Here is a 22,174-nt window from a genome sequence, read left to right as displayed (position 1 = left end):
TTTATGCATCTGGGGTTTTTCTGTCTTCTCTATCTTCAGATGAAATTAATTGATCTTAGATGGGACAGTCATATGTTGCAGTCATTCAAAGAAATCTCTGTGGCTTTATGTGAGAGGCCATTATGCTTTGTTTGAAAATGACACAACAGCTTTGATAAAATTATGGTACTAGGGGACCCCCCTGGCTGTCCAGTAGTCAAGACTCGGAGCTTCCAATTCAAGGGATGCAGGTTCGATCCCTGGTCATGGAACTAAGATCCCACATGCCACTCAGGCAAAAAATAAAATTAGTAAATACATAAAACTAATTATTGGTTGCTTAAAAAAAATCCTTTAAAAATTATGGCATGACTGGACAAAGTTTCATAGTGGACAACAACCTAGGAACAAATAGATACCTGATCCAATAAAATCCAATTTTCAGATGGTATATTTCCTAGACACATTTTAATTTTTCAGCTCACAATCACTCAACCCAGCATTCATACATGTCTATAGTAATGTGAAGTGCAATCTTGCTCAGTACTGATTTTGATGACATTGTTCTAGTTGCAGCAATTCTCTTTTATTTTTTAATCACAATACTTATCCCTCGATGAATATTTTTTGAGCCATCGATCCATTTTTGTGATTTGGGGATATAATACAACATAATAGAAACCATGGAAATTGCACTTATAATGAAGGGAAACAATAACACACACAGGAAAATTATATGAAAATAGCACCATTGCCAGAATGTTAAACTACCATCCGTGGAGCCCAGAGACAAGCTTTAGGAGCACAATTATAAGGATATGGCAGGATTTCTGTGAAAGTCACTGGGATCAAATGTGTGAGATGCATGGGTTTAAAATTGTTTCTTGTCTTTTTTTCCCCCTCTAAAACAGCATTTAGGAAACCTTTGGATGTTTGTGGAGCACATTTTGAAAAACAACACTCTAAACACCAATTCTTAGAAGATCTAAATTGGGGCCCAGCTTAATGAATTTCATCATAATGGGTCCTTCTGGAGATCCCCAAACTTCCAAATTCAAAAGGGTTTGGGACCTTATGGTGGATGGGGTGATAATTTGGGGTGGAGTTGAAGGAATCGCTTCCCCTCATATCACATGGTCAACTGCCTCCCCTTCTGTTTTTCTAATTAAAACATCCATGTGGCCCGAGCCCCTTATTGGAGGCAGCAGTAGGATCTGTCCCGACAGTGAATGGCCTGCTGTGTGTTGACTCCCAGCTCAGCACCAGGCACCATATTGACTGTTATGCTGAGATAGGTGGCATTATAATAAGAATGACCTTATTTGGGGGCAGCAGGTGCCCGAGAGAGGACGTCAAAGTGCTCTCCAGTCACCAACCATATGCAAACAATGTCATCTTCAATACATCCCAGGGTTTGTAAGACACATCTGTGTACTGCTTCACAAGCTGCGGGGTTCAGAAGTTATACTGCGAGTAAGGGGGAACCACTGAGGATGGATGAGGATGTTTGCCAGGTTTAGTACTGTATTTTAGGAAGATCATCGGTGGTTAGTGGAGGGACAGAGACTGGAGCCTGAGGCTCTTGTCCATGGATTTCTAGGTAGAAATACCAAGTCAGGTCCTCGGGGGCACAGCAGGGATCCTGTCCTGGGATTTCCAGTTGGAGCCCTGACAAGATCAATGCCTCCTCCCAGGCAAGGTGATTTGTGCAAACACACTGCATCCTCCCAAAGACAGAAAGCAGCTGATCCCAGCTCCCCTCGCTTGGAATACTTCTTCCCCATCAGGCCTGACTGGGGTGAGAGTAACAAGGCTAGGGAATCTCTCAGGGGAGAGCAGGTCCAAAGGAGAACAGGAGGTAGTTTCTTATCGGGCAAAAGTGAGAAGGCCAGGGAACCTTTCAGATGAGACAATAGGACAATAGGATGTAGTATCTTATTGGGCAACTTGGGGGTCTCCTGTCTCATTTTCTGGGACAGTCTGATTGTTTGCTCCTTCCATCATTTCCTTGTACTGACGTTTGAAGAAACCAACCTGTTAGGGAGGAAGGAGAAAAAAAAATCAGGAAGTCCAGTGGACGAGAAGAAAAGAGATGATGGAGAGGATCCGTGATCACCATTTCTGGAACCCTATGTTCCAGCACTATACTAGGAACTTTAAATAAACAGTGTCATTTAGACTCTGCCACAGTTCTGTGAGTTGGGTAGAACCACCTTCAGAAAGAGAAACCAAGATCCATCATGGACCAACCACATGCCAACGGCCAAGGAAAGAATCAGTGGTGGCATCAACATCAAATCCAGGGCTTTCACGCTCTAATTTGCCTTCCAGGGAAACATGTAAGGAGATGAAGAAGAGTGGAAAAGAAATGGAGACAGATTAGAGGGGGCTTGAGAATCAGACAGAAAGACATGGAGTCCACTGGGGACAGGTGATGTCACAGGTGGCTTCCCTGATGGCTCAGCAGGAAAGAATCTACTAGCAATGCAGGAGACATGGGTTCGATCCCTGGGTTGGGAAGATCCCCTGGGATAAAGAAATGGCAACCCACTCCAGTATTCTTGCCTGGAAAATCCCGTGGACAGAGGAACCTGGTGGGATGCAGTCTGTGGGGTCACCAAAGAGTCAAATACGACTTAAGAGACTAAACAACAACAGATGTCACAGGTGGGAAGGGATCTCTTTAGGAAGAATGTGGGCTTGACTTGACGGTGAGCTCTTTCTTACACCATTGAAAGAGTGGGATCAAATGCTGGTGGTGTCTGGAGTGGGATAAAAACACTCACCTTATACAGTAAAGCTGTGATGAGGGCCAGGAGCAGCAGTCCTCCCACAGAGCTACCCACCATGAGGGGGATGGGGTTGTAGACCTCATACTTCTCCAGCACCAGCTCCGTCTGGAGTGGAGATGACCCCATCAGAAAGGCTCAGGACTCCTGCTGTCCCAGACTCCTCCCAGGTCCCCTTGAACTCCCTCCCCTCCTTCATCAGGCTCTGCTCCAAGGGGTGGGATACAGAAGGACTCATGGGCTTAGGAACAATTGTCCTGCCTGGGCCTCTCCATCCATCCTGCCTCTCTCTAGGCTTGCAAGCCCCCCATTCAGCATCACGGATTTAGCATCAGGAACTGTCTGACCAGCCCAGCCACTGCCTGCCACATGGTCACTACCTGAGCTCTCAAAAATGTCTCCTGTCCTGGAAGCTGAGAATACACGAGTCTGTTGAAGGTGATTTCAGCCACGCTCACAACCAGCACCTTCTTCTGCTGTGTCTGCAAAAGAGAAGGGGAGAGCTGGGAACTAGCTCTGGTTGGACGGGCAGGAGGGCTCGGGAGTAGATAAACGCCTTGGCTTGAGGTAGGCACAGACACATCAGACTCCACCTGAGTCTGGGAAGGGACTCTGCTCTTAGAACTACACACCTGGCTGACCCAGCGGAAGCTGAGGTTGCCCTTCAGGATGAAGTCAAGTTCCTCCTGGATGCCGAAGGAGGGGATGTCACAGCGGAACCTCAGGCAGTCAGCGATGGAGCAGTCCTGGAGACACAGAAGTGGCGTCAGGCCAGGGAAAGGTGGCTTTGAAGGTAGAAGGCAGCGTTCAACTGTCTGATTTGAGAGGAGCTGCCACATCGGGAGCTCAAGCAGGCTCTTCAGCAGACATCCATCTGATATAATACACATTCCTGAATCAAATCCCTCTGAAGTGTGGCTTCCAGTGGGGGACCACCCAGGGCCCTCTCACCAGGACAGGCTTCTTCGTCAAGTGGGTCAGGAAGTCAGACTCTGTGGGCGCTGTTCTCTCTGAAGAGCACTGAATGGAGGGGTTCTAGGAAAAAGGCACAGGGAGAAAGCATGCGACTCACAAAGACCGAGGAGGCCAGGCAGGGCTTGCCTGGTGGCTCAGTGGTAAAGGATCTGCCCGCCAATGAGGGAGATGCAGATTCGATCCCTGGGTCGGGAAGGATTTCCTGGAGGAGGAAATGGCCACCCACTCCAGTATTCTTGCCTGGAAAATCCCGTGGACAGGGGAGCCTGGTGGGCTACAGTCTATGGGGTCGCAAAAGAGTTGGACACCACTGAGTCACTAAAGAATAACCAAGAAACCACAGGGAGTCCAGGGAGAAGGCATTAATGGCGGACCCATAGAGTCCTGTGAGTACCTGGGGGTTGAGGACCACTATGTCCTTCCACACGGCTATCTGGTTCAGCTCCGCGGGCACTGAGATGTGGATACTGACAGGCAGGTCCCTCTGCCCCAGGTTGTTCACCTGCACGGAGGACCGTGAGGGCCAAGGTCACGCCGAGCCCCCCGCCCTCCCGGATCTCTGGCTCCTGGGCCCCCCGCCCCGGGCCATGTTCCCAAGTCACCACACGTGCCTGGTATCTGTGCTGGGCCGCCCTGCTGCCCTCCTCCTGTGAGGCCGAGAAGTTGAGGTACTTGGTGGATTGTTCGTGGCTGCGGGGAGAGGAGGCAGGGGCGGAGGAGACGTCCCGTTAGGGCCTCCTGAGGAGACTCGGGGTGAGAGTGTGACAGGACGGGTGGTCAGAGGGCCCCTGGGCTGGTCGGGAGTGAGTGGCTGACTTAGGGTAATGGGAGGGTTCAGGGAGCCGGGCTGGGCTGCAGGCTGGGTGCAGGCTTCCTGTAGAGACTGTCCAGACAGGAGACCGCCGGGGCAGCCAGGCAAGGGGCTGGAGTCACAGGAACTGCTGAGAGCTCTGTCTGACCCGGGGGGAGGGGGCCAGGGCCTGCCCTCTCGTGCCCGGGTCCCCCTTCCGGGCCTTTGTGGACTGGAGGAGGCCAGATGGGCAGGTGGGACATGACGAAGGTGTAGGGAGACTCAGGCTGACACTGCTGACGAACATCTACTGGACCCACCCCTTCTGGCTCCCTGGGGTCTGCCCTGGGGCCCTTCTCTCCTGTTTCCTCAGTTTTTCTTTCTTTCTTCCTTCCTTCCTTTCTTCCTCCCTCCCTCTCCCTCTCTCTTTCTTCCTTTCTGCTTGTGAGCTCTTAGGTCCTTGACCCGGGATCAAACCTGCAGCCTTGGCAATGAAACCTCAGAGTCTTAGCCACAGGACCACCAGAGAATTCCCTCCTCGGCTTTTCTGGGCCTGGGGTTCGGAGGTGGGGGGGGGGGCAACACAGACTCTCCGCTGGGTATCAGTGTAACCACACCTTGAGGCTGCTCTCGGTCCCCAGCCTGGCCCCTCACCAGGGGGGCTGTTCTCACTTCCCTGCCCCCTCCCCTGCCCCCACTCCACTCCTTGCATACCTGCCCTTCACCTGCACCACAGAAATTCGAACCCCCACTCCTACTCTGAAGTGTCATCTTTCTCTAAGAAGGGCCCCTCCAAAACACCCCAGCTTGTCCTGGGGCCTCTATTAAATGTGGCCTATAATGATAATAATATCATAATTATTATTATCAATAGCCACCAAAAGCACTCAGTTGATTAGTAAGTGCTGCCAGCAGTGTCATCTACTGATTGAAAGGGTAGCAATAAAACTTAAATTTGAGGGGCTTCCCTGGTGGTCTGGTGGATAAGAATCCACCTTCCAATGCAGGGGACCAAGGAACTAAGATCCCACATGTCATGGGGCCACTAAGCCTGTGAGCTGCAACTACAGAAAGCCTGAGCACCGCAATGAAGACCCAGCATGGTCAAAACAAAACAAAACAAAACAAAAAAACCCAAACAAACAAACTTAAACTTGGCAGAGGTTCAGCTCCTATAGAAAGAGCGAATTCCTCCTGCCCCATAGAGTGATGGGCGAGGACCCCTTGGAGGTCATGGTGTGGCACCTGCTGATCACGGTGTAGACGGCATACTTCACGGGCAGCTCCAGCTGGAAGGCAGTCTTGCTTGTCTTGGGGCTGTTATTCTCACTGGAAAAAAGAGGAGGATCCTAGCTGGCAAGCTCCCCAGGGGAGGAGACTGAGAGGGAGGGGGCGCTGCCCTGGGCCTGGCCCAGCTCACCTGCTCACATTGGCGGCAAGAAGCAGCTTGTCTCCCAGGGTGGCCGTGGGGGCGACGTGAAAGCTGACCGTGAAGGTGATCTGGGGAGGAGGCAGAAATGGGAGGCGGTCACCGAGGAGGGGGACCGTGTGGGGGCCGGGGAGGAGGTGCGGGCAGAAGCAAGGCGGACCTGGGCGCCCTCACGGAAGATGAAGTGGTTGATGCTACAGCGGGTGCTTCGGGTGCCCTGGGTCCCAGCAGGGGCGCTGTCACAGGTCAGACGCAGGGAACGAGACTGCAGATGGTTCTGGGGAAGCACGGATGAACCCAGGCAGGTGAGAACGTGTTAGTGTCCCGACAAAACTCTACAGAAGTGACAGCTACCTGCAATTTACCTTAAGGTTATGTTTTGTTTTGTTTTAAATTTTTGGGCTTCCCTGGCGGTCCAGTGGTTGAGAATCTGCCTTGCAATGCAGGGGACACGGGTTTGATCCCTGGTCCTGGAAGATTTCATATGCCTCGGGGCAACTAAGTCCATGTAATACTGAGTCTGTGCTCCCGAGCCCAGGAGCCACACCTACTGAGGCCCTGGGGCCCTAGATCCCATGCTCCACAACAAGAGACGCTACTGCAATGAGAAGCCCAAGCACCTCAACTAGAGAGTAGCCCCCGATCACCACCACAAGAGAAAAGCCCTCCCACAGCAACAAAGACTCAGCACAGTCAAAAATAAATAAAGAAATTGGTGTGACTTAAAAAATTTTTTTAAATCCTTAAACACTATCTGGTCAAACTTCCTCTTAAGGTAGAAATCCCAGATTTATTAGTAATAGCATTTCTCCTCTTTTAAATTCACAGTTCTTTTTAAAAGATTTGTATTATGAAAATTTCAAATCTACTCAAAAGTGGAAAGACAAGGTAAGTCCATCCCATATCCCCATCACTCAGATTAAATTACCAACATTTTTCTACTCTTGTTTTGTTCACCTGTTTTCTGCTTTTTCTCCCCTGAATTATTTAAAGCACAGGCCTAATATCACATACTTTCGATCTGGGAAGACTTCAGTGTATATAAACAACAGATAAGGGTATTTTTTAACATAAGCACAAGACTGAACAAAATTAACAATAATTCCTTAAGATCAGCTGATATCCATGTTAAGTCATTCTAAATTGTATCCAAAAATGTGAAAGTTATGGCTCGTTTTTAGAAGCAATATCTGGTACTTCCCTGGTGGTCCAGTGATTGTGACTCTACATTCCCAACACAGAGGGCCTGGATTCAATCCCTGGTCAAGGAAGTAGATCCCATATGCCACTACTGAGACTTCCCATGCGTCAACTAAGAGTTCCCACATGCCAAAAATAAGACCCAGTGTAGCCAAATAAATAAATCTTTTCAAAAAGTAAATAAAAGCCGTATCCATAAAAGGTCCACAGGTGGCATCTAGTTGGTGTGTCTAGAAGTACCTCCAATGATAGGGTGTTCACCCTCAGAAGGAAGCTGGAGCTTGTCATTCCTAGACAAACTCATAGACAGACATTCCTAGAAATACATTGATCATGTATTTGATCTTCATTGATCAAAATAAGCTTCCTTTGGGAAGACTGGCTTAAGAGACACATGGGAGAACAACCAAACATAAAATGTGGACCTAGTTTAAATGCTGGTTCAAATAAACCACTTAAAAGGATATATTTGAGACAATTAAGGAAATTGATTATGGTCTAAATACCAAGAAATCATTTATTTCATTGGGTGCGATCATGGCTATGGGGTCATGTAAGACAGTTCTACTATCCAGAGCAGTGAAACAGGAAGATGTATGATGACAGGGTGTCTGGGATTGGTTTTAAAATATTTAAACCAAGAGAGGGTAAAATCAGATGAAACAATGTAGCAAAATGCTGATGATTGTTGAATCTGGGAGATAATTTAGGAGGAGGTTTGTTGAACCACTCTTCTTTTGTAAATGTTTAACACAATTTTTCATGATAAAATGTTCGTTAAAATTCTCTCTTTGACTCCCTGTGGTCCAGGTTCTGTCTTCTAGAACACGGATTGCCATATGGCAGCCCAGCACCAATTTGTATAAATAAAGTTTTATTGAAACACAGCCATGCTCATTCATACACATATTGTCAATGGCTGCTTTCACTTTACATCAGCAAATATGGAGACAATGTGTGGTCCACAAAACTGAAATATCTACTCTCTAGCCCTTTATGGATAAAGTATGCCAAGCTCTGATCTAGAGTAATCAATAAATCCAACTCATTCTTTCACAGGACAGTATTTTATTTACTTTTTTCTTTTCTATTTTATTTTCTGAGTCACAAGGCTTTTGAGATCTTAGTTCCATTTCCCAACCAGGGATTGAACTTGGACCATTGCAGTGAAAACCCTGCTTTCTAGGGTTTTCACCCTAGATTCACCAGGGAATTCCCTGAAACAATGTTTTAAAATATTTGAAGGCTGAGATATGTTCTCCTTCAAAAGAGAAACAGTGATACAATGTGGAATACAAAGAAATAGAAGGCAGTGTCCCTGCACTCCTCACACTAGCATCTTCCTGGGAACTCATTCCTGACTATCATTCTCAAAATGCCAAGCTCAGAGCTGAACACAAAATGAGCTGAGGCACACTGCAGCAAACACAACCACATCCATCTAACCATGATCAGTCCAGCCTCTTGGCTTTCAAGAATGCTAAAGAGTGGAAGACCTGCCTGAGCACTGAACCCAACACAGGAGTCTCTGCTGGCCCCCTGCCATCAGCCTTTCCTTCCCCAGAGGGGACAGTACCTGGCCCCCGGTCACACGTTGGTAAGACAGCCCTGGAGGGTAGAAGAAGGTGACTGAGGTTCCATAGGAGTCCTCGCCATCATTCCACACTCTCACTTTCAAGTTCAGCTCCAGGTTACTCCCCACGATCAGGGTCTTCAAGCTAGCACTGGGGCAGAGGAGAGAAGATGAGTCTATGACCGAGGCTGAAAATGGGGTCGGGATGAAATGCAGAGTGGGGAAGTCGGGGGAGAGACAGGGACAGTGTGTCTGGGTCCAGAGCCATGGGTAGAGACGTTAGGAAGAGCCAGAGACAGGAGCCCTGGGTTCCAGGAGGGGTCCTGGGGAACCAGGATAGGTCTAAGGGGCTGGACGCTCACTCTGAGACCCCAAAGGAGATGCTGAGGTCATCCTGGCAGACATGATCCGCACCACAATTCTTCTCAAAGGGGAGCTGAGAGGGAAGGCAAAGCAGGGTTTTCCCTCAAGATCTACAGTCCACCCCCTCCAACCCCTCTGGAAAAGGCCAACCCCAGGACTCACAGAGGTCGTGAAGTATCTCTGGGCGTCCACTGCCAGCATAGGCTGGAGGTTTCTTAGGCTAGAGATGGGCTTGCCCACCAGGGAGAAGTTGAGACGCAATATGATGGGGGTCACCGAGTCCTCCACACAGTCCTGGGGGATGGATACAGGAGGAAGCAAGAAATGCATCCTTGCAGCCACCAGCTGGGTCCCATCTCCTCATTCATAAAATGGAGTAACAATGGTACCAACCCACAGCCCCTCGTAAACGCTCATTGCTAGGATCTGCATGTGGAATCGCTACTGTGGTTGTCTGTCCTTCATCTTGAGCAGCCTTCCCCCAGCCTCCCTTGGGCTCCCTCACTCTACCCAGGGTCTTCCCAGACTGTTCCCCATAGCCTGCTGGAACCTGCTCTGTTCTCTCTCCAGCTTCATCTCTCTTTCATCACTATTATCTATTATCTACAAATATTATTGACATCTATTATCTAGGAATTTGATTCGCTTCTGATCTTTCCCCATAGCTCCCCCTGGTCACGATCATTTTGTTCACTGCTGGCTCCCTGGTGTCGAGGACAGGACCTATCTCAGAGGAGTGGCTGGATAAAAGAATCCCAGCCCAGTGCCCCATGGCTCTCCGAAGCAGCCATAGGCTTCTACCTGAAATCCAGCCGAGTCGCCTCTGGCTGATGCAGCCAACCTCATCCATCCTTTACTCCCTCAGTCATTCAGCTAACCTGTGTTAAGCCCCTCCTGCTTTCCACCTGCCCTTGGGGGTGGAGCCAAGGCGAGGACCAGAACACATCCCTGAGTCCCTGCCCAGCCACCACCCCCTACCAGTCTCAGAGTTGCCTCCCTCCCCAGGACCCTGAGGCCACCCCCCTCACCGGAAGGAGCAACCTCACAGCCTCGCAGTGCTGCTTCAGCCCCAGCTCTCGAACACGGGCCAGATTCCGAGTCTTCGTCTCTTGGAAGATGGCACGAGGGCTCAGGCGGCCAGGGTCAAGGGTTAGGTCAAAGGTCACAATGCTTTGGAGGTTAACTGTAGGGGAAAGTGGGGGATGGAAAAGGCTGAGAGAAGGAGGAACTCCCCAGGTGGGCAAGGGAGGAGACAGGAGCCCTGGGCCTCCCCAGGGTCAAGGCATCCTGGGTCAGGGGGCAAACGACTCACCCAGCTGGTTCTTGGGACTTTGGGAAACATGGAGGCAGACAGTGGCCTCGCCCAGATCATGGGGAAAGGTCCCCAGCTGCTGACACTCATACACAGACCTGGTGATCTCTGCGGGTGTGATGTGAATGTTCACCCCCATCCTGAGCACAGGTCTGGTCCTGTGGGCAGAACACTGAGCTGAGGACAAGCCCTTGGTTCCGGGAGGACAACCAGGGAGGCTGGTGTCCTCGCAGGCCTGGGACTACCCAAGGGGTATGTGTTCTCACCTGAGCAGCAACGCGTGCCCCTGGGCCCCCACGGCCAAGTCTGCCAGTCCATCCTGGGTGAGGTCCTGACCCCCGCTCAGCGACTGCCCGAAATACTGGAGGCTGGGGGAGAGCTGGGCGCCTGTGATCCGCTGGCCGGAGAGGGAGCGGCAAATCAGGTTGTTGTTATTGTTTAGTCACTCAGTCGTGTCTGACTCTTTTGCGACCCCATGGGCTACAGCCCACCCGGCTCCTCTGTCCATGGGATTTCCCAGGCAAGAAGAGTGGAATGGGTTGCCATTTCCTTCTCCAGGGGATCTTCCTGACCCAGGGATCCAGCCCGCCTCTCCTGAATTAGCAGCTGAGTTCTTCACCACTGAGCCACCAGGGAAACCCAAGTCAGGTTGAGGGTGAGAAAAATAAGTTGAACAGAAGCAACAAGAGGGACAGGGAAGAGGGGATGAGGGAGACAGAATGAAGGGTTGAGCTGTAAAAAAAAAAAAAAAAAGACAACTCCAAGAAGTACCTAAAAAGAGGAAATGGGAGTAGAGAAATAGTGACTAGAGACAAAAGATTTCTAGGACATAAATGAAGAAGTGGAGCTAGAAAGACTGGCTTGGTGACCTGACTTTAATTCATTCACTTGGCTAGTTCATCTCAGGTTCCTATTCTGGCTCCTTCACTTATGAGCCATGAGATCTTAAGCCAGGAGTCAGTCTTTCTCTACCTCAATTTCCTCATTCCTCATCTGGGATGGTAACACCTCAGAGCACTAAATGAGCTAATTCATGGGGTTCTTAGAACAGCACCTGGCATATGGTCACTACTCAGTAACTTACCATGATGAGTATCAGGGCTAGAAGGGTCCCTTAGCGGTCACCCCCACGTCCCTCATTCTCCTCTACCCCTTGCCCCTGACAATCAATAATCCACTTTCTGACTTTGTGGATTTACCTATTCTGGACATGTCATGTAAACAGAATCACACAGTATGTGGTCCTTGGATGGATCTAGCTTCTTTCACTAAGCAGAATGTTTTCAGGGTTCACCCATATTGTAGCACATGGCAGTTTTTCATTCTTTTCAGGGCTGAATACTATGCCACTGTGTGGGTATACCACATTTTCTTTATTTGTTCATCAGTGGATGGGCATTTTGATTATTTCCCCCTTTTGGTTGTTACATATAACACTAATATAAACAGTCATGTGTAACTTTTCTGTGTATGGACATATTTCTAATTCTCTTGGGTGGAACTTCCGGGTCACCCAGTAACTCTAGTTTAACCTTTCGAAGAGCTGTTTTCCAAAGTAGCTGCATCATTCTACATTCCCACTTATAGTGGTTGAGTATGCCACAAACTTTCACATCCTCATCAACACTTGTTATCATCTGTCTTTCTGATTCCAGCCATCCTAGTAGGTGTGAAGTAATGTCTCATTGTGGTTTTGACTTCCTGATGACTGATAACTAATGATGCTGAACATCTTACATGCGAATTGGTCCTTTGTATATCGCCTTTGAAGAAAAGTCTTTTCAGATCTTTTGCTTATTTTTTTAATTGAGACTTCCTTAACTTTTTCCCTCCCTTCTCAGCCTGCCCCACCCAGTGAAGGGCTCCTGCCTATGGGTATCTGGCAGGATTACTGATGGCAGGAGACAATAAAGTCATGACATCCAGGGAGATGAAGGGGTAGGTGGACAGGCAGACTGAGGCTCCCAGAACTAAACCGATTGGCAAAGCGAGCCAGATAGAGGTGGAGCACCCGGTCAGAGACAAGAGGTTGGAACCTCCCTCACCACGACTCTTGATCCACTATAAACCTTGGACAGGTCAAGGCACTTCTCTTCTCCAAGCCCCAGATTTCATCTTTAAAATGTCTTTGCTAATGCCTGGCCAATGTACGGGGTAAAACTGCCAGGGGATGAAAAGACTTGGGTGGAGAAAGTATCAAGTCACCATACAAAGTAATGTTAGTCACTCAGTCATGTCCAACTCTTTGTGACCCAGTGGACTGTAGCCCACCAGGCTCCTCTGTCCATGGAATTCTCCAGGCAAGAGTACTGGAGTGGGTTGCCTTTCCCTTCTCCAGGGGATCTTCCTGACCCAGGGATCAAACCCAGGTCTCTTGCATTGCAGGAAGATTCTTTACTATCTGAGCCACCAAGAATCCGCCTATACAAATTAAAGAATTACCAATGTTTCCATTTCCGAAGCTCCACAGATTTTGCTTGATGCCTACTAGGTACCCAGTTCTAGGCAAAAGAGGCAAGATGAGGGAAAGAAGAATCTTCCAGGTGGCAGTGTCAAAGACAGGAAGGTGCCAGGAGGAGGTTTTGTGGCAACAGGGACTGTGATCAAGCCTCACCTGGCTGTGGGAGGGGCTGATGCCCAGTTCTGAGGTTCCGTGGAACAGGTAGACAGCACCCTGGTTCTCCTGCTCTCCCGGGGCCCCAATGGCCACATCCGCCAGCCTGTCCCCATTCACATCCCCCAGCGCTGTCAGGGCTGCCCCAAAGCGGCTCCAGGGGTGGCCGGGCTCCCCTCGCAGGACAGCATCACACTGCCACTTAGCTCTCTGCAGAACAAAAGTAGTGTCAGGTCCCACCCCAGGCGACCCCTCCATCCCACAGCCAGACCCCACCCAGCCCGGCTCTCATCATTACTCACCCCCTGGGGAAAGGGGCACACAGACACCTGGCCCCCCTGGGTCTGCTCGTAGAAATGGGGAGCCCCGATGAGGACCAGATCAGAGCTACTATCTCCATTCACATCCACGGAGCAGAGGGAGGCCCCGAAGTAGGAGCCGATCTGGAGGGCAGAGTCTGGAGTCAGCCTGTCTGCCCTCTGCCAGGGGCATGACCCCTGGGTCAAGTCCCACCTCTCCCCAGACACCAACACCTCCCCCATAGGCACTGCACCCCCTTCCTCTCCTCCTCCTCTGCCCCTGGAGACCCCCTCCACACTCAACCTGGCTCCCTGTGACTTCAGCCTTCGGCCTCCATTGCCTGGACTCCTGGGTGAAGAGGACCACCTTCCCGGTGTGCTGATGGCGGGGGGCCCCCAGGATCAGGTTCTGTTGCCCCTTCCAAAGGGCCAGCTCTGTGGAGTAACCTGAAGGTGCCAGGGCTCAGCACCGAGGCTTCCCCAGCCCTGTCCCCTCATCCCCCATCCCCGGGCCCCTGTCCTTCCCAGGCAGCCCATCTCCTGCCCAGCCCACAGCCGCAGCCTTGTCTCACCCAGGTAAGAGTCCCTCATGTCCACGTGCTCCTGGGACATGTTGATGAAGGTGGGGTTCTTATTTTGGGGGTACAAGAAGGCACCTCCAGACCAGCTGAAGCTCCCCACAGCCCCCAGAACTGGCCCATCCTGGAAGGAAAGGATTCCAGGGTGAGCAGGTGGGAAGACAGCCTATTCGGAAGAAATGCCTGCCGCTGACTCCGCCCACTCATCAGATACCCACTCTCGCCTTCCCTCCTCCGTCTCTGCCTAACCCTGCATCAATGGGCTGAAAGGGGCCCCACTCACAGGCATGAACACAGCACTGAAGCCCTCCTGAGACATCTCCAATTCGAAGGAACTACTGCTTATTGTCTGCGTACCTGGGGAAAGGTATGACACCTAGGTTCTATGGGGGAAAGACAAGCTTTGCCAGGTTCAAGGAGAATCTCAGCTTTAAGAGGATCTCATGCGTGTGCTATGTGCTAGATTGCTTCAGCCATGTCTGACGCTATGTCCCATGGACTGTAGCCCGCCAGGCTCCTCTGTGCATGGGATTCTCCAGACAAGAATAGTGGAGCGGGTTGCCATGCCCTCCTCCAGGGGATCTTCTCGACCAGGGATCAAACCCACGTCTTCTGTGGCTTCTGCATTGCAGGCAGATTCTTTACCACTGAGCCACTGAGGAAGCCCAAGAAGATCTCATGTAGGAGACTAAATACCCAAAGGCAAGAACTGGCCCATGACAAAGGAGTCCAGGTTTTAGAAGAAAAAGGATTTATAGGTGAGGGCTTCTGAAGCGAGTAGTTCCATCTGTGACTTACCCTCAATGGCAAAAATCTTCTCTTTCAGTTGTTTCTGAATGTCTCGCAAAGCATCGAAGTTCTCCACTTGAAATACATGCTCTTTAGAGGGTGTGGAGGCAATGTCGATTAATTCTTGCAAGGTATTTGTGTATCGAAATGCTGATCCCACCTGTCCCCAGCAAAGACCAACTCAGTGAAAATAATCCGAACTATAACATGCCTGCTGGATGCTGGGCTCCTCCAGTAACCCTGCAAGGTTAATATAATTACAGCCAGCGAACAGGCAAGAAAAATGAGGCTCAGACAGCATGGAGGAGTTTGAGGAAAAGGATGAGGGTCCCCCAGGCTGGGACAAAGTTTTCATCCTGAAGGTAGACGAAGCTAAGAGAGCTGGGGGCTTCTGTCCTTGAAAGGGAAGGTGCCTTAAGAGGACTTGAGGGGAGGAGGTAGAGTAAGGGCATCCCCCCATCCTACCCCAATTGCATATCGGATGATGCCGGCGGCCTCAGCTTGGGGAATGACATCCTTGTAATCCAGTTTTTCTGTTTTCTCCCCATCGGTGATGACGATGAGGATTTTGGAGGCATCTTTTCGGGCCCCGTATGCGGCACTGAACAGTCGATCTCTGTCGGAGAAGATGAGGGTCCAGAGGCCAGTGAACAGAGCCGCCGCTTGGCCCCTAATGCCTTTGTGAGAACGAGGGGATCCTCTGGAGGCCCCTGACTTGGTCAGGACACCACAGACTGAATCTCAGTGCCCACCTCTCCCTTCCTCACCGAGACAGATGGGGCCCTGAAGGAAGACTCAGATGCTTTGGGGGGAGGACCTGGGAAGAGTCAGGACTCACGTGACCAATCGGATGGCTGAGGCCGTGAACGTCCACCCTCGCATCTGCCGGACGGAATTCAGGAGGCTTAGTGGGTCTGAGCTGGTAGCGAAGTCTTTGAAAGTGAAGTGTTGCGTGGTCTTGGTGGAGAACTGCACCAGGGAGAACTGAGAGAACCAAGCAGCGTTGGGGGTCAGGCCGAGGCAACGCCACCTCGAGGCTCCTCCCACAAGCCACCCCCGGGACGGGGCGGGGCTACACCCCGGCCTTCGCTCCCTTGAGAGCCCACCTGGGAGCTGGGACGCTGGAACTGGCTCATCATGGCCTTCACGAAGTTCAACATTTTGTTAAAATCCCAGGAGGAGATGCTGCCTGAGCCGTCGATCAGAAAGACGATGTCCTGATCCTGCTTTGGGCACTCTGGGGAAGGAGATGGCACCAGTCCCCAGAGAGACACTCACAAAGCCCGGGTCTCCTGGCCACAAGACGAGGAGTTTCCCTCCCAGGAGCTGCCCTGACTCCTGCCTAGAACAGGGTCCTTCGCTCTCCCAAAGTCTCTAAAGACATCTGTGATTCAGCTGCTCACACTTGGTTGATTAAAAAGTGACAATTCATCCCGTCCAGATGGTGACAGGCTGGGGTTCCTCCTTCTACCGCGAGTGTCCGTGTCCCGCCCCCTGGCCTTTCTCCACCTTCTCTCCCACCGTCCCCACTGTCCAGCAATAAAAGGACACGGCTCCAGCCCCTGGCTCGGGGTCAGCACCAAACTACTTTTGTTAAATATTTAAACAAAATCCATCCTCAGAAGAGACAGCTCGGGGACTTCCCTGGTGGACCAGTGGTTAAGAATCTGCCTGCCAATACAAGAGACACGGTTAGATCCCTGGTCCTGGAAGATTCCACATGCTGTGGGGCAACTAAGCCTGCACACCGCACTTACTGAAGCCGGTGCATCCTAGAGCCCGTGATCCGAGAAGCCTATACACTACGAAAAGTAGCACAACTCTCCGCCCCACCCCGCCACGCCCCCACCCTCCCCGCCGCCGCCTCTCCCCCACCCCCCACAACTAGAGAAAGTTCTTGAGCAGCAATGAAGACCCAGGACAGACAAAAATAACATAAATACTAAATCAATAATTTTTTTAAAAAAAGAAGGGGAAGTCCAGCTTGATTTGGCTCTCTGATGGAGATTCCTGTCTAGCCCCTAGCTTCCCCTATCTGCCCCTGAGGCTTCCCAGCAGAAAGAGGGGTGTCCTGGTGGAAGCCCAGGGGCCTAGGAGGTGCTGAGAGGGGCACCCCAGTCAAGGCCCCGGATGTCAGTCTCCCCAAGGGCCTGGGTGTGAATGTGAAACCAGGAAGGGGCCTTGGTCTGCCCCAGGTGGGGTCTGAGAAGCTTACTGTTTCACCTCCTCATCCCCCATCCCCATCAGCACAGGGGAAGCCGGGTCCTCAACCTGTACTCACACACACATGTATACATAACACATATACCACACATACACAAACATACACATAACACACACATACATACAACATACACAAATACATATATACACATACACACTCATGCACATACATATCAACATACACAAACATACACTGCTGCTGCTGCTGCTAAGTCGCTTCAGTTGTGTCCGACTCTGTGTGGCCCCATAGGCGGCAGCCCATGAGGGTCCCCCATCCCCGGAATTCTCCAGGCAAGAACACTGGAGTGGGTTGCCATTTCCTTCTCCAGTGCATGAAAGTGAAAAGTGAAAGTGAAGTCTCTCAGCCGTGTCCGACTCTTAGACCCCATGGACCACAGCCTACCAGGCTCCTCCTTCCATGGGATTTTCCAGGCAAGAGTACTGGAGTGGGGTGCCATTGCCTTCTCCGACAAACATACACAACATGCACAAATACATATATACATACATCACACTCATACACACAACAAACACACATGCAAACATACATACAACATGCCCAAATACATATACACATACATCACACTCATATACATACATACACACATACAAACACACAAATACATGTAAACATCACACATGTACACATACACACAGAGAGATGAATAAACATACACACAACACACACAATACCTACATACATGCATTACATACACATACACACATACAAACACATACATACGCACAACATACACAAACATACATAAATATATATACATCACTCTCATACACATACATGTACACACACATATACACACACACACACACACATACATGCACACTGCTCAGATTGCCTGTATCCTCATCACCTTTTCCCAGCCTGCTGCACAAATCAATTGGTTATATACCACAGGGTACAATGGGTGAAAATAAATGTCCTTCACTCTAAAAATTGTAGCAGCTAGCATAAACTGAGGCCTCGCCACTGAGGCGCTGTGCTAAACCCTGGCCGTGGACCATCTATGTTATTCACAGTGTCGGGTGTGCTATTATTCCCGTCAAACGGACAAGGGCATCAAAGCTCAGAGAGAGAAAGGTCCTAGAAAGACCCTGCACTGGGACAGTGATGAGGCAGGTGTAAAAGCAGGTGGTGACCTCTCCAGGCATGTTTGGAATCACTGTGCCCTCCAGCGAAATTTTTTTTTTTTCTGGATCCCTCTGGTTTATCCACTCTGGTAAGAGTGTTCCTGGCCCCACGGCAAGCCCCTGTCAGATGTGTGTAGGTTCCTCAAAGGACTCAGTGACCCCAAACACTCACCCTGCAGGGCCGCCGGGATCCTCTGGACCTGCCGGAACGGGGAGGCCAGCAGAAAGCAGATCCCGGTCAAGTGCATGTTCTCCCGGCATGCGTGGTGCACGGTGGGGCCACAGGCCTGGGGACAGGGGGCTTGGTGGGAAGGGTTGTCCCTGCTACCATCGCACCCTCCGGTCCCAGCACCTCCACCCTCCATGAGACCCCCAGCACCAGAGCCCCAGGTCCCCACGCGTTCTCTCAGGACGCTCCCGTGACCCAGGGCAACTCACCAGCAGCTGAAAGGGGTTGGTGGTGGCCGCCATGGACAGGCCCAGGGACATGTTCACAGCCTCTGGGGGCACTGAGAGCACAGATGTGTGCGCGGTTACCTTCAGGTCAGAGGAGGCGGGGACACCTCAACTCTGGGAGATGGGGCGGTCTGACAGGTGAAGGGAGCTTTCAGGTCTTGATGGAGCTATGGGGGCGCAGGGGTGGGATGGGAGGGGGACTATGGGAGGGTCAGGAGGCCTGTCTGAGGCTCAGGGTCTGCAGACAGAGCTGAAGCCAGGGAGTGAGTCTCCTGTGTTCCCCACAGACCCACAGAGCACGGGAGCCTGAACCTGGGTGAGCGTGGGCAGCCACTCACCCTGCAGGGGGATGGCCTCACAGCTGCGCATGCTGTAGTCGCACCGGTAGAGGCCGCCTGTTTGATTGGCAGCCTTTACTTCCTGGGGGGCTCCAACCACCAGCCTGGGGGGAGAAGAGAACACGGCAGCTAAGATCATGGATGCTGGAGCCAGACTGCCACTTGGCCAGTTTGCTTTCCCTCTCTAAGCCTCCATTTCCTCATCTGTAAAGTGGAGATTGATAACAATTTAAATTCCACCGGAGACAGATTTTTGTTTCTTTCATTCTCCAGTATATGTCTGGCTCCTGAGACATATAGTAATAGATGCTCAGTAAACATTTGTTGAGTGGTGGCTTCCTACATCATATGGTTGCTGTGAGGATGAAGTCAGTGCCCGTCCAAAGGTGCCTGGCACTTAGCGATCACTCAATAAAAAAATGAAGTTAGCTGTGGTCATTGACATGCAAGATGGCCCTTCTTCAGTCCGGCTCTTCATAGCCTGAGGGGGAATTGCCATGGTAGACAGAGGAGAGTTTGTGAATAAAGGGAGGGATGTGGGGAGAGACCAACCCTGTGCAGGGAAGGAGTTGATGAAAGCCAAAGACACCACACTGTCCTCACCATTTGGCATACTGGACCACACTGTGTCCAAACCCAGGGCTGTCCACACGGAAGGCTGTCGGTTGCTCCGTGTCCAAGTTGAAGCAGAAAGAGGACACCGGGGCTGGGAAGGAAGATGAGGACACAAGCTTTGAGGAAGGGTCTCCCACCTTCTCCATCTTCCTGGCCCCCAGGCTACATCCCCCCACTATCCCCTCCAGGCATAATGCCCCAGCATCTCCTGGGCTTCTGAACCCCCAGACTCGGGCCTCTCTCAGCCCTGTTTGTCTCCTTCAGATGGTCCAGAGATAGCTGTTCCTCCGCTAGTCTGCTAGCAAGTTTCAGTTCTCCATTTCCACAGAGCAATGCCCAAATAGAACTCTTTCCCCATATCTCCCTCAGGGCTCCCCATGAAGGCGAATTCAGGAAGACTTGGGGCCAAACAGATGCATCGGACAAAGTACACGATTGACTTGTTCTGCCTACTTGAGACACCTCTGCATTGTCCAGGCCACTGGCCTCTTTTCCAGCATTTTCTCTTAAACACCCCTAAAATTGATTCAGTATCCTCTCCACCTCCACAAACCCCAGATCCTCAACCTGCTATCACTCCAGATCCCTCCCCTAAAGTCTGAGTTCGAAAAGTGCATTCTTAAAAAAAAAAAAAAAAGAAAAGTGCATTCTTGGCTCTCTCCCTAGCTGGACCCCCATCCTCTCCTGCCCATCGTGACCCTTGGCTTACCTACCCATCAACAGGAAGAGAAAAACCTGGGTCCCGGTCATGACAAGAAGGTCAGACGTGGGCATCAGAGCACTTGAGCCCCAAAGAGAAGAGTTGGACCAAGATGCCAAGGAAGCCAGTGAGCAGAGAGAGGCTCAGGAGGCCAGACGCAGGGAGGGAAGTCGTCAGCATGACTCAGAGGTGGGGGGTGGAGAATACAACTGAAATAAGCAGAGAAAGGGGCAGGCAGCCCACACACACTGTGACCAGGAGTCTTTCTAAGCAGAGATGATATGATTCACTTCTCTCGTCTCTGCAATCTAGGCTGGAGTGGGTGCAAATCTCTTGCCCCACACCACCTCTCCCATGTTCCATTATTGTATAGAAGAAAGTTTCCCCTTGACCTTGAAATGTCAATGAACCAGGGGATGGGAAAAGGTAGATGCCAGGGTGTCTTCAGACCCCTAAGAGAGGCTCTGGGAAGAATCCTCCACTTTGGACCTGGAAACCTCTGGGCCCAGGAGTCAAGCCTCTGGATCCTAGGAGGAAGGCAGAGTGGGTGTTTGTTCATCATTTGTTTATCACGTATTCAACAAATCTAATTTGAGGCTGATTGTGCAAGCCATCTCTCAGCAGATTGGGAAAACACAAACCACAAGGCTCCAGCTTTGGTGTCCGTGGAGAAGGCAAACATTTAAACAGCAAGACATTGCTATGAGAGGAGAAGATACGCATTGGTCACAGGGTATCATACTCAGATTGGAAGGGTGTGAAGTTTCAGGAAAACTTCCTGGAAGAGGTGACATTTGATCTGAGTCTTGCAAGCAACTGACCCGAGGGGAGCATGTTTCAGGAGCAGTGACCAAATGTAGAAGAGACACGAGATAAGAGGGCTTCTTAGGATGTCAGTGGTAGAAACCAGAGAGTGGGAGGTGGGAAGTGGCAAAAGATGTGGTCAGTTGGGGAGTGGGGGGAAGTGAAAGCAGGGCTGAGGCCTGGAAATCCCCCTTAAGGCCTGTCAGTTTTATCTTGAGGACAGAGGGAGGCATAGAAGCAAATTACAAAGACTGAGATCTTCAAATCTGAGCTTTAGAAAACTAGAAAAAGGGGCTGTGTGGGACATGGGTTCCTTGGGAGCTGGTTGAAGATGGGCTGGTCAGGAGAGAGGTGGTGGGGGCTTCTGGGTGAGCTGGTGGCCATGGGGACAACCTGAAGGCTGACCAGTCCCTAAGGCTTGGACACTGATGACAGTCCCTGAGCTGCAGGATAGGAGTGGGGAGGGGTGGTGGGTGCAGCCAACTTCTGTGTTAAGGGAACAAAATATGGTATTCTCAGAGTTCGGGTTTATAAAAAAGAATGAAATAATATCATTTGCAGCAAAATGAATGGACCTAGAGATTGTCAGACTGAATGAAATAAGTCAAACAGAGAAAAACAATATCATGTGCTATCAGTCTTATGTGGAATCTAAAAAAAAATGGTACAAAGGAACTTAATTGCAAAACAGAAATAGAGTCTCAGATGTAGAAAGCAAACTTGGGCAAGGGCAAGTTTGGGTTACCAAATTGAAAGGTGTCCCAGTTGACTTGTTCTGTTCTGCGGAGGAACAGCTATTTCTGGACCATCTGAAGGAGGCAAACAGGGCTGAGAGAGGCCCGAGTCTGGGGGTTCAGAAGCCCAGGAGATGCTGGGGCATTATGCCTGGAGGGGATAGTGGGGGGATGTAGCCTGGGGGCCAGGAAGATGGAGAAGGTGGGAGACCCTTCCTCAAAGCTTGTGTCCTCATCTTCCTTCCCAGCCCCGGTGTCCTCTTTCTGCTTCAACTTGGACAACTTCTACACAGATGTAGAAAGCAAACTTGGGTTACCAAGGGCAAAGGGAGGGGTAGGGAGGGATGAACTGGGAGTCTGAGATGGACACATACACACTACCATGTATAAAATAGATAACTAATAAAGGGCTACTGTTTAGCACAGGGAACTCTTCTCAATACTCTGTAATGACCTATTTGGGAAAAG

The 22,174-nt window shown here is 50.7% G+C and overlaps 1 protein-coding gene across 2 annotated transcripts; it reads right to left on the bottom strand.

Moving 5' to 3' along the window:
• Positions 1–543: 543 nt before the first annotated feature.
• LOC122701650 (integrin alpha-X-like) lies at positions 544–20,309 on the bottom strand. Of its 2 annotated transcripts, none has more exons than XM_043914820.1 (30): positions 20,182–20,309; positions 19,457–19,559; positions 18,854–18,957; positions 18,498–18,568; positions 18,232–18,346; positions 15,797–15,927; positions 15,529–15,674; positions 15,156–15,306; positions 14,700–14,850; positions 14,185–14,258; positions 13,896–14,025; positions 13,628–13,770; positions 13,327–13,467; positions 13,025–13,234; positions 10,677–10,807; positions 10,411–10,568; positions 10,127–10,281; positions 9,261–9,392; positions 9,098–9,171; positions 8,739–8,886; positions 6,123–6,239; positions 5,954–6,033; positions 5,779–5,862; positions 4,355–4,433; positions 4,138–4,245; positions 3,720–3,803; positions 3,401–3,514; positions 3,149–3,250; positions 2,766–2,876; positions 544–2,013 (listed from the first exon to the last, which is right to left on the bottom strand). In XM_043914820.1, exons 1-30 carry the CDS (start codon positions 20,240–20,242, stop codon positions 1,915–1,917), a joined length of 3,507 nt encoding a protein of 1,168 aa, XP_043770755.1. In that variant the 5' UTR covers positions 20,243–20,309; the 3' UTR covers positions 544–1,914. The 2 variants fall into 2 exon arrangements, with proteins under 2 accessions (XP_043770755.1, XP_043770756.1); XM_043914821.1 differs by having other exon boundaries at positions 13,896–14,035; positions 14,201–14,258.
• Between the last annotated feature and the right edge of the window lie 1,865 nt (positions 20,310–22,174).

The sequence above is a fragment of the Cervus elaphus genome, chromosome 10 (genome assembly GCF_910594005.1).
Source record: "Cervus elaphus chromosome 10, mCerEla1.1, whole genome shotgun sequence".
NCBI lineage: Eukaryota > Metazoa > Chordata > Mammalia > Artiodactyla > Cervidae > Cervus > Cervus elaphus.
This window is presented reverse-complemented; position numbering and strand designations above follow the sequence as displayed.